The 23,786-nt window shown below is 45.6% G+C and overlaps 1 protein-coding gene and 1 pseudogene across 2 annotated transcripts; one reads left to right on the top strand and one right to left on the bottom strand.

Annotated features, from left to right (window-relative positions):
* Positions 1-6,442: 6,442 nt before the first annotated feature.
* Positions 6,443-10,248, bottom strand: LOC309443849 (olfactory receptor 12D1-like; annotated as a pseudogene). Its single transcript has 2 exons — positions 10,058-10,248; positions 6,443-7,195 (listed from the first exon to the last, which is right to left on the bottom strand). The product of its transcript is annotated as an olfactory receptor 12D1-like (transcript).
* Positions 10,249-19,638: 9,390 nt separating this feature from the next.
* On the top strand, positions 19,639-20,610 carry LOC309443848 (olfactory receptor 12D1-like; the record flags this gene model as incomplete). Its single annotated transcript, XM_082061121.1, has 1 exon — positions 19,639-20,610. The coding sequence occupies one exon, from the start codon at positions 19,639-19,641 to the stop codon at positions 20,608-20,610; it is 972 nt and encodes a 323-aa protein (XP_081917247.1).
* Positions 20,611-23,786: the final 3,176 nt, after the last annotated feature.

The raw sequence follows: 23,786 nt of genomic DNA, 5'->3' as shown, positions 1-23,786 counted from the left end.
TTCTTGGCTGACTTCAAACCCTGGTCCTTTCTTCTAGGACACACTGTTCCTTCAGTCCCAATGTGGTGTCTCCCTCAGTGAGAATGGCGTTCATCTCCTAAGGCTGTTCCAGACTCCTTCACACCAGGCTCCTTTACCTGCACGAGCAGGATGCATCTTCCCTCTGCTCTTTCCCACTCTTTTCATTCCTTCCTCCTCTCTCAGCCTGGCTTTTTCTGCCCTTTCTCGAATGTGTCTTCACAGAGGAGCCACACACGTTGCTGATGGCTCAGCTTTATGGTGCAGCAGGTGCACTACAGAGCTGGAAGTGTCCGCATCTCAAATCAGTTTTCCCCTTACCTCTTGACACAGAGGTGTTTCCCACACTAACAGGCTTGTCCTCCTCCCCAGCTGCAGAGCCCTGGAGGTCCCCTCTTGTGTCTGGGAAGGTGGAGACTGAGCTGCCTGGTGGGAAGGGGGAAACAGCAGTGTCCCCAGGACATCCCCTGCCTGCTGGGGGTAACTCTGTGCTGTGCTCTGGCAGCTGGACCACAGCCTCCTCTGCCTTGCTGCTGGGCACTTTGGAAGTGGTGCCTGCAGAGAAAGCAAAGGAGAAGGTGTCAGTGGCAGAGAGAGGGGGCTCAGGCTGTGGGACAGCCCTGGGCAGCCCTGGGTGTCCAGGGGGCAGGAGGGCAGCGGTGCAGGGAGCACCTGGTGGACGCTGCAAGGGAGAGGCAGTGTCTGCTGGGGCTGGAGCGAGGCCAAAAGCAAGTAGCAGAGGATGGTTTCGATCCATCGACCTCTGGGTTATGGGCCCAGCACGCTCCCGCTGCGCCACTCTGCTCCCCCCAGCAGCTCTGCACGGACCTCCCCAGCCCTGCCTGGTGCTGCCTGGACCTGCCAGCACCAGCGCTGCTGCTCAGGCCTCCTGCCCTCCTCTTCCCTGCACCCATCACCAGGCTGCATCGAGCTCTCCCTGCAAACCTCAGTGCCCCCGCACTCGGGCTGGCAAGCGCAAGGGCCTTGCTTTGTCCTTCTCCCCTCTTCGGCAACCCTTGCTATTCATACAGACTGGGGGACCAGATGCTGGAGAGGAGCTCCATGGAGAAGGATCTGGGGGTTCTGTTTGACGGCAAGTTGGACATGAGCCAACAGTGTGCCCTGGCAGCCAAGAGGTCCCACCGTACTCTGGGGTGCATCCAGCACAGCATGGCCAGCCAGGTGAGGGAGGGGACTGTCCCGCTCTGCTCTGCACTGGAGCGGCCTCACCTGAGACACTGTGTGCAGGGCTGGGTGCCACGGGATAAAGAAGATATGAAGCTACTAGAGAGTGTGCAGAAGAGGGCTAAAAAGTTGGTGAAGGGGTTGGAGAGGAAGCCAAATGAAGAGCAGCTAAAGTCTCTGGGTTTGTTCAGCCTGGAGGACACTGATGAATAAAGTTCACTGGAATCTCTATGGGATCTCTCAAAAGCGTTGGAAGACACAGCCATGTATTTACCCTAATCCCCAACCACAGGTGATTCCTCCTCCTTCCCCCATTGACTGAGGTACTTGGAGCATACAAGCTTTGCGATCTGCCTTTCGTATTCAGCCAGCAACATCCCCTTATGTGTCCCCCCAACCAACATTCCCTGTTAACTGATTGGTTAAACCTATAAGTTTTAGCTTGGAGAAGAGAAGACTGAGGGGTGACTCATTTTTGGGGATCAATATGGAAAGGGAGAGTGTCAGGAGGATGGAGCCAGGCTGTTCTGGTGACAACCAGTGACAGGACAAGGGGCAACGGGTTCAAACTGGAACAGAAGAGGTTCCACTGAAATTTGAAAAGGAACTTCTTCCTAGTGAGGGTGCCGGAGCCTGGACCAGGCTGCCCAGGGAGGTTGTGGAGTCTCCTTCTCTGCAGACATTCCAACCCGCCTGGACACCTTCCTGTGTAACCTCATCTGGGTGTTCCTGCTCAATGGGGGGATTGCACTGCATGAGCTTTCCAGGTCCCTTCCTATCACTAACATTCTGGGATTCTGTGATAAGTCTGTTGCACTTCATTTTGTTCAAGATACGGGCCTGGTCACCACTGTAAAATATATCAGCAACATAAGGAGCGGTAGGGGATACAGAGGGATGGATACAAAGTGAAAAATATTGACAGAAGATGAAGGAAAGGCTGAGGTATTAAATGCCATCTTTGCCTCATTCTTAAATAGTCAGAACAGTTGTGCTCCAGGTACCCAGCCCCCTGAGCCAGAAGACAGGCATGGAGAGCAGAATCAAAACTCAATAATCCAAGGATAAATGATTAGCATCCTTCTACACTACTTAGACATCCACAAGTCTAAGGGGCCAGATGAGATGCACCCAAGGGTGTTGAGGGAGCTAGCGGAGGTGATCACTCAGCCACTTTCCATTATCTATCAGCAATCTTAGCTAACTGGGAAGGTCCCAGTTGACTGGAAGTTGGCTAATGTGATGCCCATCTACAAGAAGAGCCGTAAGGAGAACTCGGGGAACTACAGACCTGTCAGTCTAATCTTGGTGCTAGGGAAGGTCATGGAGCAGATGATCTTGGGTAATATCACATAGCACATACAAGAGAACCATGAGATCAGGCCCAGTCAACACAGGTTTATGAAAGGCAGGTCCTGTTTGACCAACCTGATCTCCTTGTACGACAAGATGACCCACGTAGTAGATGAGGGAAAGGCTGTGGATGTTGTATAGTTAGATTTTAGTAAGGCCTTTGACACCATATCCCACAGCATCTCCTGGAGAAGCCGCAGCTCATGGCCTGGATGGTGTATCTGCAATGGGTAAAGAACTGGTTGGATGGCCGGGCCCAAAGAGTTGTGGTGAAAGGAACCAAATCCAGTTAGTGGTTGGTCATGAGTTGTGTCCCCAGGGCTAAGTATTGGCGGCAGTTTTGTTTGATCTCTTCGTCAATAATCAGAATGAGGGGATTGAGTGCACCCTCAGTGAGTCTGCACATGACACCAAATTGGGTGGAAGTGTTGATCGGTTGGAGGGTAGGAAGGCCATACAGAGGGATCTGGACCAGCTGGATCGTTGGGCTGAGGGCAAGTGTCTGAGGTTTAACAAGGTGTCATGGTTTAACCCAAGTTAGCAGTACAACCAATAGCCATTCGCTCTCCCACTCCCCTGCCCCACCCCAGCAGGGGAGAGAATCAAAAAGGAAGGGAGAAACTTGGATTGAGATAAACACAGTGTAATAAAATAACAAAATACTAATACACTACTAGTAAATAGATATATAGATATATCTAGATATATATAGATATATAGAGAGATATATAAATAATAGAAATAAAATATACTTAAAACAATTCCAAGTAAACTCTGTCCACAAATGAGCAGCTAATCCCAGCAAGCCACACCTGGTCCTAAAGCTGATCCCAGAGAGAAAGAGAGGAAAAAGGCAGAGAAGCCCAGAGGCCTCCGCAAAATGGCAAAAGACTGGGCTGAGTGTCCCAACTGAACTTTCTGGCTACCAACAGAGAGAGAGAAAAAACAGAGAGATCACTAGAGCCAAAACTGGAAATTTCTAGCTGCCCAACTCTCCTTAAATCATTAGCAGGATACTAATGGGGTGGAATACTCAAATTGATCAGTCTGGATGTCAGTCAAGCTCTGCTCCATTTCTGCCGCCCTTCCTTGATGCCTCACACCTGTAAGAAAGGTGCTCAGAATGTCCTTGGCTCTCAGACCAAGGCAATTAAAAACATTAACTCTGTGTTGGGGTGTTATCTGCTTGTTCTCAACTAAGTCCAAATAATGAGTGTGCTACTATGAAAAAGGAAAGTTTTCTAACTGCACCAAGAAAGTTAACACGTTTTCAGTCAAACCAGCACACAAGGCCAAGTGCTGGGGCCTGCACTTGGGTCACAACAACCCCATGAACGGTGCAGGCTCTGGGAAGAGTGGCTGAAAAGCTGCCTGGCAGAAAGGGATCTGGGAGTGTTGACTGACAGCCGACTGAACATGAGCCAGCAGTGTGTCCAGGTGGCCAAAAAGGCCACCAGCATCCTGGCAGGTATCAGGAATAGTGTGTTCAGGAGGACTCGAGGAGTGGTTGTGCCACTGCACTCGGTGCTGGGGAGGTCTCACCTTGAATAGTGTGTCCAGTTTTGGGCCCCTCATCGTAAGAGGGATATTGAAGTACTGGAGAGAGTGCAGAGGAGGTGATGATGAAGCTGGTGAAGGACCTGGAGCACAAGTGTGATGAGGAGTGGTTGAGGGAACAAGGTCTCTTTAGCCTCAAGAAAAGGAGGCTGAGGGGAGACCTTATTGCTATCTACAACTGCCTGAAAGGAGGTTGGAGAATGGAGGGGGTTGGTCTCTTCTCCCAAGTAACAAGTGATTGGACAAGAGGAAATGGCCTCACGTTGTGCCAGGGAAGGTTTAGATTGGATATTAGAAAAAAATTTTCCCGGAAAGGGTTGTCAGGCATTGGAACAGGCTGCCCAGGGCAGTGGGGAGTCACCATCGCTGGAGGGGTTTAAAAGGTGTTTAGAGAAGGTTCTTAGGGGAATGGTTTAGTGCTACAGTTGGGTTATGGTTGGACTCGGTGATGCTGAGAGTCTCTTCCAACTGAAATGATTCTATGATTCTGTGATACGATTCCATGACATGGAACTGTAATCCAGGCTAAGACTGAAGGTGCTGAATGTCCGTGTAAAGACACAAAAAATCTCAAAATGAAGCACTTATAAACTGTTGCATCCCACACTAAGGTTGGGATTTGGTACAGAAGTACAAACAGATATCTAGTGCTCTTAGAAATGTCCTTAATTCAGAGGCATGGAGTATGACAAAGAACCTGCAACAGACGTGTTCAGTTCTGGATCCAAAGGCAAAGTCATGGTAGGATACTCGAGGACATTTAACATGTCTGTAGCAGTTCATGTAAATACAGATCAATGGTTTCATCATTCACCAGATCCCCCCAGGGGTCTGACTCAAGTCAAATGTCGACAATATCATGCTCAAGTTATGCCCACCCAAAACATAACACTTGCTAACTCTCTTCAGCTATACAGGAGCTCTGAACGACCAGAGGATCATTCAGCTGCCAAAACAGAGCTGCCAAGTAATTTCTTATCTTAGATCATCCAGGACACCTGCATGGGGCTGTCAGCTCTGCCTCAAGTCCTGCAAGAGGCACAAATGCTTCTGTATTAGAAGCCAGAGACCACATGGGCTACCATACATATGGCATGTAAATATGATGGAAGAAGCTTCAAGTCCATGAATATCTCCCCTTTGATTCATATCTAGACAATTAACTTCTTAATGTGTTGTCGTGGAATGCAACCCCCCTCTTTCCCCTTCCCCCCTTTCTCTTTGGAAGGAGTAGGCACATCGCCCTCTTTTCTCCGCTGCTTGAGGCTAACAGCTTCTTTTGTGTGGCCCAGAGCACACCACCCAGGGCCATTAGGAGAAGGGAGTGCCGAGGCGCCACTGAGCCGCTGGGTGCCTGCGGCCAGTGTGGGGGATGTTTTGGAGGCTTCAGGGGCATCCCACAAACAGTGTGGGGGTGCAGAGAAGCTTCTAGAGTGCCTACACGTCAAAATCTGATCAGCCAGTATAAAAAACGGGACTCTCGTCGGCGACTCGGCCCATTGTGCGGGTCCCTCGGAGCACGAGCTTGGCCACTGCCGCCGGGAGCCACGGGCCCCCCCCCCCGCTCCCCGGGATGGAGACTCCACTTGCCCTGCCACCACGTGTGTAAGTAAAACTTCTCGCGGATTGGGAGCATATTTACACTTTCCGTGCACATTTGCACATATATTTTCCGTGCACATTTGCACGGGTACTTTAAATTAATCCTCGCACAGTCGCGAGTGGCCGCTGAGAGCCCCTCGCACAACCGCGAGTGTATTTTCCTCCCGTGCTTTCACATAAGCACGCGTAGGATTCCGTGCACACTAGCATGTGTAAGTAAATTATTTCCTCGCACAATTGCGAGTGTATTATAAATTTACCCTCGCGGAATTGCGAGTGCACACTTCTCGTACTCACTACGAGTACGTGCATCTCTTTTAAAAAGAATAATCCTGCACCGTGTTTGGCAAGTGTGTGCTTCTCTGGGACCCAAGGCTGGCTCCGGCATTGTTTTGGTGCAGCCACGTGCATGCACACTGTGGACCACTGTTGTATTAGTTGCTGCCCCTTCAAATTATTTCCTCAACTGATATCCGAACCTGTATTTAAGTCACTTGTGGAGTGCAAGAACCCTGTTTCTCACTGGTTTAATAAAAGTTGTTGTGGACTCTGTTGTCCCTTAAATTAATCTCGGGGTGCCTCCGTGTAATATTTCGTGACATGTGTTAACCTACATGAGATTATTGGTTGTTTTCCAGTCTCTTGCAATACAATGTCCCTCTGAGCTCTTTCCTTAGAAACAGGAGAGGTGCAGTAAACTAAATTCTGAGTCTTGTCCTTGTTTTAGTCACATTCCTCCAAGAAAGAGTTTTTTTTCCCTAGCATTTTTTTCAGGGCAGATCTCATCTCCGGGTTCCTATAAGTGTAGATCAAGGGGTTCAGAGCTGGGGTGACAGCACTGTACAGGAGAGACACTTGCACATCCCTTTGAAGGGAGCTTCCTGAGGAGGGTGGTGTATAATTGAAGAGCACTGGTATGTACAACAGTGCCACAACGGTGATGTGGGAGGCACAGGTGGAGAAGGGCTTCCATCTTCCTTCCTGGGACCGGACTTTATGGAAGATAAAGCAGATGGTGTAGAGGTAGGAGAGGACTATGAGGGCAAAGGGGCCTAGAACAACAGATGTGGTAATGACATTGAAGAGGGTCATGCTGAGGCTGGTACTACTGCAAGCCAAATTCAACAGTGGCTTGATGTCACAGAAGAAGTGATGAATGTGGTTGTGGCCACAGAAAGTCAGCTGAGAGGTCATGACTGAGTGTATCATGGCATGCACAAAACCAATGGACCAGCTGGCCGTGGCCAGCAGCAGACAAGTCTGGGGGCTCATGACAAGGGTGTAGCGCAAAGGATTACATATTGCCACATAGCGGTCGTAGGCCATGGTGGCCAAGAGCACAGCCTCAGTGCTGCCCAGGAAGTGGCAGAAGTGAAGCTGGGCCAAGCACCCACTAAAAGAAATGGGCTGATGCCCAAAGAGAAGGCCAGTCAACATCTTGGGACCAGTGACTGTGGAGTAGATGATGTACAGGCAGGACATGTTTCCCAGGAGGAAGTACATTGGTGTGTGAAGAATTAACTGTCCAATTTTTTACCCTTTTGGATTATGAACTGATGGAAAAAGTGTCCATATCATAACAGAAATCACTCCGGTAAAATCAGCATCTATTATTCCCAGTAAAACAAAAACTGCTTTTCTGGATGTAGAAGATCTCCCCAGCAGTAGTGCACTCAACCCCCAACCCAAAGGTCTGTGCATTTCAGTAGGAATGCAGCAAACCTGTGAATCCACCAGAGTTGTCTCTACTGCTGTTGAGACATCCTCTCCTGCACTCCCTGAGGTGGCGGCGGCGCTGCTGTCCAAACAGCCTGCCTGTGAGGGTTGCTGTTTTGTGCCATCGCGCTGCCCCTCCCCACGCTCAGTGATCCCTTTCCCAAAGGTCCACCATCTTTAGTAAATCTTGATCTGCAATCCACAGCCCTGTGTCCAAACTTTTGACGAGTACAGACACCTGTGTTGGCACTACCAGATTCCTTTGTCAGTTGTCTCGGCTTACTTGCTTTGCACTGCACTCTTATGTGACCTGATCTTCCACAACTATAACACAAAGGTCCTGATTCCGGTTTACCTTTTTGAATTAATGGCTTTATGGCTGCTGCAAAAGCATTAGCCATATAACCACCGTGCTCTTCTGGTGCACCCACCCTTGAACATGCCTCTAGCATATCAGCTAAAGTAGAATTCTTTGGCATCGCCTGTAAAATCTATTTGCAAGCAGGATTAGCATTGTCCACTGCTAAAGTCACAAGCAGTGATTCACGAACCGGATCAGTTAACTGTGACCTTTCCAATACTTCACGTAAATGCTCTAAAAATTCTGTGTAGGACTCATTTTGACCCTGTTTAACAGTAGTATATGGAGGTATAACTTTTCCATCTTCAGGTAGTGTTTTTAGTGCTTCTCTAGCTAAGTTCATTGACTGATGTAATATTGGTGCAAGCAATCTAGCTTGTCTTTGTACATCAGCAAAGTCTCCCTGACCTAAGAGCATATCAACTGTCGCTGTTTTTAATGGATCTCCATCCCCCCTTTCTAGATTTTGTATTACTGCTTGCTGTACCAAATCATACCAGCGCGTTCGCCACAGTAGCTGCTGAATTGGTGTTAGTATCATTTGCATCAACGTACACAAATCTGAAGGAGTCATAAGATTAGTAGTAAAAATATTGTCAATAAATGCTTGAGTATAAGGTGACTGTAACCCATATTCTTTTACTGATTTCCTCACCACATTAATTATTTCCCAAGGAAAAGAAGCCCAATAATTAGGTTTCTGTTTCCCGTCATTCCCTGTACGCCCCAATATCACTGGATACACGGATGGTAAAACTTCCCCCTCAAGCAATGCATTTTTAATAACACCCTGCCACCTCATGGTAGGATTACCACCCACAGCACCCTCTGCAGCTCCCATACCTCCCACCGCCCCCCCAGAATGCTTATCAAAAATGTTCTGTTCCAGTCTATGTATTATCATGTCTTCTCTGTTCATTTGATCTCCTAAATAAGCTTGTTGAATCTGGTGTTATTTCTCCAAACCTTCCAGTTTCCAAATAAGCTCTTGGGCCCATTTAGGCTTATCAGGAAACCCAGGATGAATCAGAGGTTCAGGAGTAGGCGGTGTAGATGGCGGCAAAGGAGGATAAAATAGTTTCCTCTTCGTCGAGTCGGTTGGTGCGTTTTGATCAATTTCCATGTCGCCAGTATGCTGGCTCTGTTTTTTCGGTGGTTCTTCTTACAAGGGAGGTGCAGACGGTTCCTCTACCGGCACTTCCTCTGAAACTGAATATTGTGTTGGATCATGAGCAAAAACTTGCACCTTAATCGGCATTTGAGTTGGAAATGCCTGTTTTGAGTAACTAAGGCTCATAATAGTCTTTTCTTCTTTTATAGAACTTAATGCTGCAAATGCGCCTTGTTTAACAGTCGTTTCAGCTTTTAACTGTTTCAGTGTGGTAATTATCAGTTGCCAGGCAGTTACAAGGCCAAGAATATATTTTTCTCTGTGACTGATCGCCTCCCACAAAACAGTTCCCACTTTTTCCCAAGTCTCTATTTGAAAAGCTCCTGACGGATCGGCAGGAAATCCATTGTCCCTGCACCAAATTAATAGTCTTTTGAGGTTACTCTCCTCATATTTCACCCCTCTCCTAGAGAGGATATGCGAGAGGAGACGCAGTATTGCTTCTTCTTCTTCTTCAGATATATTCTGCCCCATTTCCCCTCACCCCTGGCTGCTCACCTCTTTGGCTGTCCGTTGCAACGATATCCGATCCTCTATTCCTCCTCCATCGCTTCTGCAGCCATCATTCAGGAGGCACGCAGCCCGCAGACGGCGTCCCGGTCACGGTCCAGCTGCGCCAGCTCCAGGCAGGGCTCGTTCCTCTCAGCAGTCGTCCCCTCGCCGTAAATTCTCCTTTCGGATCACGCCGGGGTCACCACTTGCAAGGGTGAAAAATCATGGACTCTACACAATCCAATGTGAATTTAAGCGAAGCCGTTTATTGCTTGTTACAACTCTCCTTAGGTACCTTTTGACCTGTCCACGTGCTGTCCATGCATCAGAAGGCTGTTTGTAATTGCTCAATAGCTACTGTTCACACGCTGCAAACTAATAGGTGATTGGATTATACAGTTCTGCACAAGCTCTAATATTAAACAAAATGTATCTATATTATAGCTGACTTGCTGACTCTTTTCTTCACTAGACAGTCTTTCTTTTGTTTTACTCAAGGTTGTACAAAGTCACGTAAGACATGTCGGCTGCTCGACTCTTGCGCTCTTGCTGTCTTGCTGGACACGGAGGCCTCAGAGGCCTGTTTCCCAGGTTTCCCAGACGGGTTTCCCAGGAAGAAGTACATTGGTGTGTGAAGATGGGGCTCAGCTATCACCATGGTCACAATGGCACCATTTCCCAGAAGACTGGTCAAGTAGAGCAACAGGAAGAAGATGAAGAAAAAGTGCTGCAGCCCCTGGATATCAGTGAGACCCAAGAGGATGAACTCGCTGAGCTCTGTCTGGTTCAGCATTGCTAGAACAGGAAGAAACAAAAGCAAAATATCAAGGTTCCACAGTTGTGAGCAGCAAGAGCATAACAAAACATCAGACATGTAATCAAACACAAAAGAAACTAACATGGAGAAAAAAAACTTGAATGTAGTTTTCTCCTATTTCTGTCAAGAACCAAGAAAATCTTCAAATAAAGCCTTCCACCTATGCATAACAGCAGAATATGTAAGATGTGATTCAGGGCTACTTCCTCACCTTCACCCACACTCATATTTCAGTTGTACTCTTATGCAACTTCCTGCTGCAACTCGAGATCCCATCAATAAAACTTCTAACTTCTGATGCTTTCTTTCCACTATTGTGCCTACATTTCATTAAGTCGATTTCAGTTTTCACATTTCTAATGGTTACCATCTCTTCCAGAGAGTTCTGAGATATGAAAAATTGCACACTTTCCAATTTTGTATCAACAGCCAGCAGAAGGTGCTCTAAGGTACCATACAGTCCTCAGCATTTCTTTTGGATGCTGATGAGAATAAAGGAAGACGCTGCCTGAGCTTGTGATCACAAACTGCTTTTGCTATTGGACTGTATACTTTGCCTAAAGAATGTCTCTTTGTTGCTCAGCAGCAGACGAATGGGACAAAAGCCAAGATCTCATCTCCCGCAATACTGTGATGGAGCAAGACTGAACTTGCAGGAGACAAGTTACCTGGTGCAAGTTCCAGACAAATGGGCTCATCCCACTGAAAGTCGGTCATACTGCCCAATGAGACAACACGGTCAGTTCTGTCACCATCGTTCGTCTCTGGGTAATTCCCAACCATACAAAATAAAGAACTAAAACCTGACATTATTTTAGTAGAGCAGGCAGGCACAGCTATTTCTGACTTACAACAGAGACCCCAAATCTTACAAGATGAGTAGTTTTCTCTGTACATTCAATGCAGTGGTGATGACTAAAATTGATCACTCCAATTAATGAAAAAATAATGACTTTCAAAATACATCATTTAAAGAGGTTATAACATATATAGGTACATTTCACAGTCTTTCTCATCCATTCTGTTGTACTATATACTTCTACTTGAAACAAATGATTTTTGAAAGCCATTATGAGAGGTCTCCAGCCCTATCACTCCTTTTCTCATACTTCCTTAGCTTAGTTTTTCAGCATGAAAACAGGAAACAGGGAACTTCCAAACTGATTTCACCATAAAAGAACATGAGCATGTTGCACACATGCGTCCACTCTGGAACACTGACCATATTTCTCTGAAAATGCCTTTAGTCTGATCTTTGAACAAGCTCCATTGGAAACATTAGATGTGATAATATTACAGCCTTATCAACATTTTAGTCTGTCACCTGCACTGCAAGAGTTAGAGATGCCATTCTCTGTGCAATACCAATGCTTCAGTTTCTTCCATGTGATTTGCCACCTTTAGGCTCCAAAGCCCTCCTCATTGAAATGAATCTGCAGAAAGACAGCATTTCATTCAGGTGTGTTCCACTACCTCCTCTGGTTCTGCCTGTTTTCCTCAGTCAACCACAGGTGATCTAATCCCTTTCCTCTCTTCCTTCTAAACATCTCTTTTTCTTCTGTTTCTAACACTTCCCTTCTGTTTCCCAGATGCTGACTAATATTTTCTGTGATAAACTGATGAGCACATGCAGTCAAAAGAAAATAGTTTTCCCAAACTTATTTTCTTTTATTTTCAATTTTATTGTTATTGTTATTTTAGTTTCCTTCTAACTTAAACACAAATGCAAGTACAAGATTTTTCATGCTGAGGTTTTCCTATTTTTCCAGCTATATAAATTATGTAATATAAAAAAATAGTTCTGCACAATCCTCACCTCACTGTCAATCAGCACTTTTCTCATTGCAGTAGGGCCCTTTGATTGAGAGCCAGGAAGCAAAGCCGAGGACAAAACAACGGATTTTGTGGAGTTAAGAGTGTTTCTACTCTCCTTGTTTCTGTGGTATCTCCTTGGCATTCTTGTAGCTGAGAGATCAATGCTGCAGCTGTGATGACAATGACTACTGTGAGTTCTCAGGGGCTTGTAGTTATTTGGGTAGGATGCAAGGAGCAAACTGCAAATGCTACCAGAAATCTCTGATGATCGAATTAGAGGAGCAAAAAGTCTTTTCATCATGTGCAAAATATCAACAGCAATTAAATTTCCCATTGCTTTGATCAGTCTCCTGAGATGAGTTTTCTGAATCAATGGTGAATTGCACAGCAACGTAGTGTGTAGATGAGCACCTGCAAAGTAGAAGAGTGAAAATAAAGCAGCCCACAGAGACTAGATAATAACAAAACCTTCCCAAAACTAACCAAACCAACCAACCCACCCGCAGCCCTCCTTCCAAAAAAAACCAAAAAACATCTTCTCCCAGTTTTGTGTCATTGGTGAGCTTACTTAACATTCCATTAAGTCCTGCGTTTAAGTTGTTTATGAAGATATCTGGCCCTAAGATGGATCCCTGCAGGACCCTGTAGTGGCTGCTCAGCAGCCCAACACAAACCTGTTTACTGGAACCCTTTGAGCCTGACCCATCAGCCCATTTCTTGCCCACTGCATGGTTCTCTGGGACCCCCAGGGCCATGTAAGGCTCATTTTGACCTTGCTTAACACTAGTATATGGCGTTATAATATTCTCATCCTCAGGCAGAGTTTTCAATGCTTCCCTAGCTAAGTGCATTGACAGATGCAATATCGGCACAAGCAGAGCCTAGCTTGTCTTTGTACATCAGCAAACTCTCCCTGGCCTGTGAGCATATCAAATGCCGCTGTTCTTAATGGATCTCCGTCACCCCTTTCTAAATTCTGTACTACTACTTGTTGTACCATATCATACCAGCGTGTCCACCAGAGTAGCTGCTGAATTGTTGTTAATATCATTTGCATCGACGTTCATGAATCCAATGGATTCATAAGATTAAGTAGTAAAAATATTATCAATAAGTGCCTGAGTATAAGGTGACTGTAACCCGTGTTCTTTTACTGATTTCCTCGCCTCCTTGACTACTTCCCAGGGAAAAGGAGCCCAGTAACTAGAGTTCTTTCTCCCGTCATTCCCTGTACCTCCCAGCATTACCGGATACACAGATGGTAAAACTTCCCCCTCAAGTAATGGATGTAATACCTTGGCACCTCCTGGTAGGATTGCCACCTGCATCTCCTCCCTTTGCCCCCCCAGAGATGTTCTGTTCCAATTTATACATTGTAATGTCCTCTCTGCATTCTTGGTCTTCTAGTTGAGCTTGTTGAATCTGTTGCTGTCTCTCCAAATCTTCTAGCTTCCGAATAAGCTTTTGGGCCCATTTAGGCTTCATCGGAATCCCAGGATCAATCGGAAGTTGAGGAGTAGGCAGTGTAGACGGTGGCAAAGGAGGAAAAAACTCTTTCTTCTTCGTTGAATTGGAGGGTGCTTTTTGATCAATGTCCATATCGTCAGTAGACTGGTTCTGTTTTTTTGGCAATTCTTCCCTCAGAAAGGCGCAGACTGTTCCTCTGTTGGCTTTTCTTCTGGGAGTGAATACTTTGCTGGATCAGGAGCAAACGCTTGCAATTGAACTGGAAATGCCTGTTCCAAATCACTGAGGCTCATAACAGCCTTTTTGTCCTTTAACTGTTGCAAGTTGGACTCAAAGCCGGGAAGGCATCGTGTGTAACATTTTTTTCGGCTTTTAACTGTTTCAATGTAGAAATTATCAGTCACCAGGTGGTTGCAAGGCTGTTAATATATTTTTCAGTGTGGCTGATTGCTTCCCACAACGCATTTCCCACTTTTTCCCAAGTCTCTCTTTGAAAAGCTCCTGACGGATTGGTAGGAAACCCGTTGTCCCTGCATCATATCAATAGTCTTTTTAGGTTATTCTCCTCATACTTCACTCCTCTCCTAGAGAGGATATGCGAGAGGAGCAGTAGTATTGCCTCTTCTTCATTAGAGATATTCTGCCCCACCTCCTCTCGCTCCAGCTGCTCACCTCTTCTGTTGTCCGTTGCATCGATATTCGGATCCTCTTCCTCCCCTGTCGCTACCGCAGCAAACAGCAGAGACACAGCCCGCAGCCTGCGCCCCGGTCACGGTCCAGCCGCGCCGTCTCCAGCTGAGTCCGTTCCTCATCGCAGTCGTCCACCCTCTGTAACTTCTTGCGGATCACGTCGGGGTCACCACTTCCAAGGGCGAAAACCACAGGCTCCACACATCCAATGTGAATTCAAGTGAAGACATTTATTGTTTGTTACAATTCTCCCTAAGTATCTTTTTGACCTATCCACCCATCAGAATACTGCATGTAATTGGATAATAACTACTGTTCACACGCTGCAAACTAACAAGTGGTTGGATTTAACAAATCTGCACAAGCTCTAGTGTTAAGCAAAAAGTATTTATAAAATTGCTGTCTTGCTGACTCTTTTCTTCACTGGACACTCTTTTATTTTCACTCAAGGCTGCACAAAGTCACGTCAGGCACGCAGGCTGCTCGACTCTTGCTCTCTTGCTCTCTTGCTGGCACGTAGGCCTCAGAGGCCTATACAGTTCAGTTCCATACAATGTCCTTGAAATATCTGGCCTTTTTTACTTGGCGTATTGGAATAAATTATAGTTGTTGTACCTCGGGCCTTGCAAACAAACATGTAAACCCAGCTCATAGTAGGAATATTACAAAGTAGATTACAAAATTCTTATCCCCCCAACCCCCTCTCCCTCCATGTCCATTAAGCAGACAAACTCTCTGGCTTGGGAAACAGATGTTTGTTTTCCTCTCCATCAATGCAAAAGTTATAGCCTGGATCATTTTCCCCTCAAGAAAGAACCCTCAATAATGCATTGAGAATCAAGTTAGTAGCTCATGATTGGAGGGGAGGAGCCGTGTCTCCTGCAAGTGTCCTTGCTACTGGTGGGAGAGATTGGATTCTAGTCTAGACTTGATCTGATTTTTTTCCACTCAGAACAGAGATCTCTTTCCCAAACTAGCTAGTAACTTGCTCAGTTCAGGACAGAAAGGATAAGCTGAAACACCGCCAGCTCGCTGCGGTAGCTTTGTTTTAATTAGTTCCCTTTTCATGTAGACTGAGGGAAAGCTAAGGGAGGGGATGGATCCATAACTCATTGAACCTGGTACTTTCTGTCTGATTCTTTTTCTGCCTTGCCAGAGGGAGTGTTCATCAAAGTGAAATGGAGCTCGTGCTTCTACTTTCTCTCAGCTTATTTCGATCTCATTTCAGTCCCATTTCTAGAATTGCTTATACCCAAGCAGTATTTTCTCTTCCAGTTTGTGTCTTTAATACCTAAATCACATCACTGTAGGAGATAGGGGAATGAAGGAGTGAAGTTTAGCCTGGGAAGAATAAGGAGAGGTGGGGGCAGGTGTTTTTGTTTTGTCATTGTTTCTCACCATCCAATCTATTTTAATTGGCAAAAAATAGATTAATTATCCCCAAGTTAGCCTGTTTTGCCTTCTATGGTAATCAGTCAATGATCTTCGCATTCTTATCTCAAGAGATTTTTCATCTTATTTTCTCCTCCTGTTCTGTTGAGGAGGGGACATGAGAGAACAGCTGGGTGGGAGTCCAGCAGCAGCCCAATCCACTACGGTAGTAAATGTAACAAGTGTTGCTAAGAGTGGATTTTGGGAATAAAAAACTGATAAAATAGGAAATGAAAATAAAGGCATGGGGTAGAAGGATGAAAGATTTTAATGCATTGTGGGTTAGGCAAGTGGAAAGGTTTCGGTCGGTTATAGAAATAACACAATGTGTGCATGGGATGGTCAGAGGATACTTCGATGTTTCAGAGAATGTTGGACCTGAGCATGATGCAGATGGCATGGAATGAGGGGAGGAGATTGTACTGTGTTGGGCTGGCATGGAGTCAGCCTTCTTCCTAGCAGCTAATGTGGTGTGTGCTTTGCATTTTTGGCTTAAAGAGTGTTGGAAAAACACCAATATTTTGGCTATATCTGAGCAGTGCTTGTTCAGAGTCAAGTCTTTCTCTCCACAAAGACCCATAGTCTTGGGATAGGATGGAGACTGGGAGGGAAAACAGGCAGGACAGCTGGCCCAAACTGCCCAAGGGGATATTCCATACCATATGAGGTTTCGCACAGCAAGAAAAGCTCAGGAAATGGAGGAGAATGAGACAGTGTTCACGGTTAGGTGTTTGTTTTCTCAAGCCACACTTAGGCATGCTGAGTCCCTGCTTCCTAGGAAGTCGCTGGACATCTGCCTGATGATGTGAAGTTGTGAATTAAGTCCACTTTTGCTTCTGTACACAGGTTTTTCTCTCCTTATTAAACCGTCATTACCTTGATCCACAACTCTTCTCACTTCCCTTTAATTTTCTCCCCACAAGAGAGGGGAGTGTGAGAGGTACGATGCTTATGCAGTTGCAGAAAATTGCAGAATAAACTGAGTCCCTTGACATGGTAATAAGGGACAAACAATAAGGCAGACATTGAGAAGAACCAAACCTTGTCAACCAATGACTCGATGAAGGTAAACAGGGAGAAACAAAGGGAGGGTAAACAGGAAAGGGTATAAAATGGACTGGTCCCATGAAAACAGGGCCAGTCAATGCACTCACCTGGTGAGCCCTGCACCTCATCTCTGCAGTCTATCCTATCATCTTATAGCTTCTTATTTTCAATCTCTTCTCTGCTGCTGGTGGGACCTGGGTGTGGGATTATAAACCAAGAATAACCAAAACTGTCTTACTATTGGAGTGGTATGTAGGGCAGCCAGACCTTGGTATGGATCCCACAATTTCTATGGGTGGCTGCTTTGCTTCAGAAAGGAAACCAGGAGCCCTTGGGCTGACTCCTGACATTGAGATGCAAATTTGGCAAATATTTTGCTACAAAGACGCCAGAATCTCATCCTTATCTGTGAAACCACAACAAAAATAAAACATCAGAAATCCAAAGAGAGCACAATGGATGGAACAAATGTGAGGTTTCACAAATACTAATTCTAATTCTATTATTTGAAAGAGATTTAGGAAATGATGCCCAAACACTGCTTCAGGTCAGCTGGGGTTGCACAACTCAGGAGGAATTCCAGCCATAAATTCCGTGCACCGAGATGGAGATCCTTGTGTCAGATCTTTTAGGGGGGAGCAGGGTAGTTTGGTTGTTTGGTTTTTGTGGACGGTTTTACTTTATCTTTTCTGTTTTACGGGTGCTCATCTACGCACTTTCTTCAGGCAAGGCTACGTTGCTGTGCAATTCCCCATTGATTCAGAAATCTCATCTCAGGAGACTGATCAAAGCAATAGGAAATTTAATTCCCACATGAGGTTGTTGATATTTTGTACGTGAAGGAAAATCTTTATTCCTCCTCTAACTAGGTCATCAGAGATTTCTAGTACCATTTGCAAAGCTTCCTCCATGCATCCTACCTGAATAACTACAAGCCCTTGAGAACTCATAGTAGTCATTGTCATCACAGCTGCAGTACTGATCTCTCATTTACAGGAATGCCAAGGAGATACCACAGAAAAAAAGGAGAGCAGAAATTCTCGGTCTCTTAATGCCACAAAATATTCTGATTTATCCTCAGCTTTGCTTTCTAACTCTCAATCAGAGAGCCCTACTACAATGAGAAAAGTGCTGATTGACAGTGAGGTTTGTGCAGAATTCATGTCTTTTTTATGATTAATCAGATAAATAGTTGGAAAATAGGCAAGCTTCAGCATGAAAAATCTTGTCTTTGCATTTGTATTTAATGTAGAGTCTTAAAACAATAAAAAAAAATCAATAAAAGAAAAAAGCAGATTGGGAGAACTATTTGACTGGATGTGTTCATCAGTTAATCAGAGAAAATATTAGTCAGCACCTGTGAAACAGGAGGGAAGTAGTAGAAGGAGAAGAAAAAAAAGATGTTCAGAAGGAAGAGAGGAAAGGGATTAGATCACCTGTGGTTGGCTGAGAAAAACAGGCAGAACCAGAGGAGGTAGTGGAACACACCTGAATGAAATGCTGTCTTTCTGCAGATTCATTTCAATGAGGAGGGCTTTGAAGCCTAAAGGTGGCAAATCACATGGAAGAAACTGAAGCATTGGTCTTGCACAGAGAATGGCATCTCTAACTCTTGCAGTGCAGGTTACAGACTAAAATGTTGATAAGGCTGTAATATTATCAAACCTAATGTTTCCAATGGAGCTTGTTCAAAGATCAGACTGAAAGTATTTTCATATGTGCATAAATTACCTTCAGCCTACGTGCTCAAGGTCTTATATTGTTAAATCAGTTTGAAAGTTCTCTGCTTGTTTCCTGTTTTCACACTGAAATAATAAGCTAAGGAAGCATGAGAAAAGGAGTGATTGGGATGGAGACCTCTCATAATGGTTTTCAAAAGTCACCTGTTTTCAATAGAGGTATATACTACAACAGGATGGACAAGAAAGATTGTGAGATATATCTATATATGTTCTAACCTATTTAAAAGTCATATTTTGCTAGTAATTATATTTTTTTAGTTGGATTCGTCAATCTTAATCATCACTGCATTGAATGTACAGAGAAAACTACTCATCTTGTAAAATATGCAGTCTCTGTTGTAAGCCAGAAATAGCTGTGCCTGCCTGCTCTACTAAAATAATGTCAGGACTTTGTTCTTTGTTCTTTATGAAAAAAAACTGAAAGCAAGTGTGTACTCATCTGCATTTCAGAAGACGAATGATGGTGACAGAACTGACCGTGTTGTCTCATTGGGCAGTATGACCGACTTTCAGTGGGATGAGCCCGCTCGTGTGTAACTTGCACCAGGTAACTTGTCTCCTGCAAGTTCAGTCTTGCTCCATCACAGTATTGCGGGAGATGAGATCTTGGCTTTTGTCCCATTCGTCTGCTGCTGAGCAACCAAGAGACATTCTTTAGGCAAAGAATACAGTCCAATAGCAAAAGCAGTTTGTGATCACAAGCTCAGGCAGCCTCTTCCTTTATTCTCATCAGCATCCAAAAGAAGCGTTGATGACTGTATGGTATCTTGGGGCACCTTCTGCAGGCTGTTTATACAAAATTGGAAATTGTGCAGTTTTTGAGATGGAAGAATTGTCTGGAAGAGATGGCAACCATTAAAAACGTGAAAGTTGTAATTGACTTAATGAAATGTAGGCACAATACTGGAAAGAAAGCATCAAGAGTGATTCACATGATTAGTTATGTGCTTGATTGATGAGATCATGGTTTGCAGCAGGAAGTTACAGATGAGGACAACTGAAATATGAATGTGGGTGAATCTGAGAACTTAGTCCTGTTTTACATCATACATACATACATCATGCGCACATCATTTCTATTGTGTTTGATTACATGTCTGAAGTATTGTAATGCTCTTGCTGCTCACAACGGTGGAATGTTGACATTTTGCTTTTGTTTCTTCCTGTTCTAGCAATGCTGAACCAGACGGAGCTCAGTGAGTTCATCCTCTTGGGTCTCACTGATATCCAGGGGCTGCAGCACTTTTTCTTTGTCTTCTTCCTGTTGCTCTACTTGACCAGTCTTCTGGGAAATGGTGCCATTGTGACCATGGTTATAGCTGAGCCCTGTCTTCACACACCAATGTACTTCTTCCTGGGGAACTTGTCCTGCCTGGACATCGTCTACTCCACAGTCACTGTTCCCAAGATGTTGACTGGCCTTCTCTTTGGACATCAGCCCATCTCTTTTGGTGGGTGCTTAGCCCAGCTCCACTTCTTCCACTTCCTGGGCAGCACTGAGGCTGTGCTACTGGCCACCATGGCCTATGACCGCTATGTGGCCATCTGCAATCCTTTGCACTACACCCTTGTCATGAGCCCCCAGACTTGTCTGCTGCTGGCCACGGCCAGCTGGTCCATTGGTTTTGTGCATGCCATGATACACTCAGTCATGACCTCTCAGCTGACTTTCTGTGGCCACAACCACATTCATCACTTCTTCTGTGACATCAAGCCACTGTTGAATTTGGCTTGCAGTAGTACCAGCCTCAACATGACCCTCCTCAATGTTGTTGCCACATCTGTTGCACTAGGCTCCTTTGCTCTCATAGTCCTCTCCTACCTCTACATCATCTGCTTCATCTTCCATAAAGTCCACTCCCAGGAAGGAAGATGGAAGCCCTTCTCCACCTGTGCCTCCCACCTCACTGTTGTGGCACTGTTGTACATTCCAGTGCTCTTCAATTATACACCACCCTCCTCAGGAAGCTCCCTTCAAAGGGATGTGCAAGTGTCTCTCCTGTACAGTACTGTCACCCCAGCTCTGAACCCCTTGATCTACACTCTTAGGAACCACGAGATGAGAACTGCCCTGAAAAAACTGCTAGGGAAAAAATCACGTTCCTGGAGGAATGTGACTAAAACAAGGACAAGGCTCAGAATGTAGTTTACTCCACCTCTCCTGTTTCTAAGAGAGAGCTCAGGACACTGTTTTGCAAGAAATTGGAAAACGATGGATTATCTCATGTAGTTTAACACATTAAGAAGGTAATTGTGTAGATCTAAATCAAAGTTGAGATATTCATGGACTTGATGCTCCTTCCATCATATTTAGATGCAATGTGTATGGCAGCCCATGTGGTCTCCAGCTTCTAATACAGATGCATTTGTGCCTCTTGCAGGACTTGAGGCAGAGCTGAAAGTCCCATGCAGGTGTCCTAGATGTCTAAGATATGAAATCACTTAACAACTCTGCTAAGGCAGCTGAATGACCCTGTGGTCATTCAGAGCTCCTGTATAGCTGAAGAGAGTTAGCAAGTGTTATGCTTTGGGAGGACATAACATGAGCATGATATTGTCAACATTTGACTGAGTCAGAACCCTGGAGGGATCTGGTGAACGGTGAAACAATTGATCTGTATTTACATGAACTACTACAGACATGTTAAATGTCCTCGAGTATCCTACCATGACTTTGCCTTTGGATCCAGAACTGGACACGTCTGTTGCAGGTTCTTTGTCACACTTCATGCCTCTGAATTAAGGACATTTCTAAGAGCACTAGATATCTATGTGTACTTGGGTACCAAATCTCAACCTTAGTGCGGGGTGCAGCAGTTTATAAGTGCTTCATTTTGAGATTCTGTGTGACTTTACACGGACATTCAGCACCTTCAGTCTTAGCCTGGATTACAGTTCCATGTCATGGAATCGTATCATAGAATCATAGAATCATTTCAGTTGGAAGAGACCCTCAGCATCACCAAGTCCAACCATAACCCAACTCTAGCATTAAACCATGTCCCTAAGAACCTTCCCTAAACACCTTTTAAACCCCTCCAGAGATAGTGACTCCCCACTGCCCCGGGCAGCCTGTTCCAATACCTGAAAACCCTTTCCAGGAAATATTTTTTTCTAATATCCAATCTAAACCTCCCCTGGTCAACTTGAGGCCATTTCCTCTTGTCCTATCACTTGCTACTTGGGAGAAGAGACCAACCCCCTCCATTCTCCAACCTCCTTTCAGGCAGTTGTAGATAGCAATAAGGTCTCCCCTCAGCCTCCTTTGCTTGAGGCTAAAGAGACCTTGTTCCCTCAACTGCTCCTCATCACACTTGTGCTCCAGCCCCTCACCAGCTTCATCACCTCCTCTGCACTCTCTCCAGTACTTCAATATCCCTCTTACGATGAGGGGCCCAAAACTGAACACACTATTCAAGGTGATACATCCCCAGCACCGAGTACAGTGGCACAACCACTCCTCTAGTCCTCCTGGACACCCTGCTGGCTCATGTTCAGTCAGCTGTCAATCAACACTCCCAAATCCCTTTCTGCCAGGCAGCTTTTCAGCCACTCTGAGCCTGCAGCGTTCATAGGGATGTTGTGACCTAAGTGCAGGCCCCGGCATTTGGCCTTGGTGAACCTCAGAACATTGATCTCTGCCCAGTGATCCAGCTGGTCCAGATGCCTGTACATGGCCTTCCACCTGCCAGCAGAACAACACTCCCACCCAATTTGGTGTCATCTGCAAACTTAGTGAGGGTGCACCCTATCCCCTCACCCCGATTATTGAAAACAAGGTTAAACAAAACTGGGCCCAGTACTGAGCCCTGGGGACACCACTCATAACCAACCACCAACTGGATTTGGCTCCTCTGAGCATAAGTCTTTGGGCCCGGCCACCCAGCCAGTTCCTTATCCTTTGCAGATACACCATCCAGGCCATGACCTGCAGCTTCTCCAGGAGATGCTGTGGGATATGGTGTCAAAGGCCTTACTAAAATCTACACAACATCCACAGCCTTTCCCTCATCTGCTAGGTGGGTCATCTTGTCGTACAAGGAGATCAGGTTGGTCAAACAGGACCTGCCTTTCATAAACCCATGCTGACTGGGCCTGATCTTATGGTTCTCTTGTATGTGCTATGTGATATTACCCAAGATCATCTGCTCCATGACCTTCCCTAGCACCAAGATTAGACTGACAGGTCTGTAGTTCCCAAAGTTCTCCTTAAGGCTCTTCTTGTAGATCGGCATCACATTAGCCAACTTCCAGTCAACTGGGACCTTCCCAGTTAGCTAAGATTGCTGATAGATAATGGAAAGTGGCTCAGTGATCACCTCCACCAGCTCCCTCAGCACCCTTGGGTGTATCTCATCTGGCCCCTTAGACTTGTGGATGTCCAAGTAGTGTAGAAGGATGCTAATCATTTATCCTTGGATTATTGAGTTTTGATTCTGCTCCCCATGCCTGTCTTCTGGCTCAGGGGGCTGGGTACCTGGAGCACAACTATTCTGACTATTTAAGAATGAGGCAAAGATGGCATTTAATACCTCAGCCTTTCCCTCACCTTTCGTCAATATGTTTCCCTCTGTATCCATCAGGGGATGAAGATTCCCCTTAGCGCTCCTTATGTTGCTGACATATTTATCTTTTTGCCTTTTACAGTGGTGACCAGGACCGTATCTTGAACAAAATGGAGTGCAACAGACTTATCACAGAATCCCAGAATGTTAGTGATTGGAAGGGACCTGGAAAGCTCATGCAGTGCAATCCCCCCATGGAGCAGGAACACCCAGATGAGGTTACACAGGAAGGTGTCCAGGTGGGTTTAATGTCTGCAGAGAAGGAGAATCCACAACCTCCCTGGGCAGCCTGGGCCAGGCTCTGCCACCCTCACCATGAAGAAGTTTCTTCTCAGATTTCAGTGGAACCTCCTGTGTTCCAGTTTGAACCCATTGCCCCTTGTCCTGTCAGTGGTTGTCACCAAGAAGAGCCAAGCTCCATCCTCCTGACACTCCCTTTCCATATTGATCCCCATGAATGAGTCACCCCTCAGTCTCCTCTTCTCCAAGCTAAAACTTATAGGTTTAACCAATCAGTTAACAGGGCATGTTGGTGGGGGGACACATAAGGGGATGTTGCTGGCTGAATACGAAAGGCAGATCGCAAAGCTTGTATGCTCCAAGTACCTCAGTCAATGGGGAAAGGAGGAGAAATCACCTGTGGTTGGGATTACGGTAAATATGGGGCTGTGTCTTCCCATGCTTTTGAGAGACCCCATAGAAACTCCAGTGGACTTTATTCATCAGTGTCCTCCAGGCTGAACAAACCCAGAGACTT

This window comes from Streptopelia decaocto (assembly GCF_964273445.1).
Source record: "Streptopelia decaocto genome assembly, chromosome: 9".
NCBI classification, from domain to species: domain Eukaryota; kingdom Metazoa; phylum Chordata; class Aves; order Columbiformes; family Columbidae; genus Streptopelia; species Streptopelia decaocto.
The sequence above is the reverse complement of the archived record's forward strand: the minus strand, read 5'-3'. Positions and strand labels throughout refer to the sequence as shown.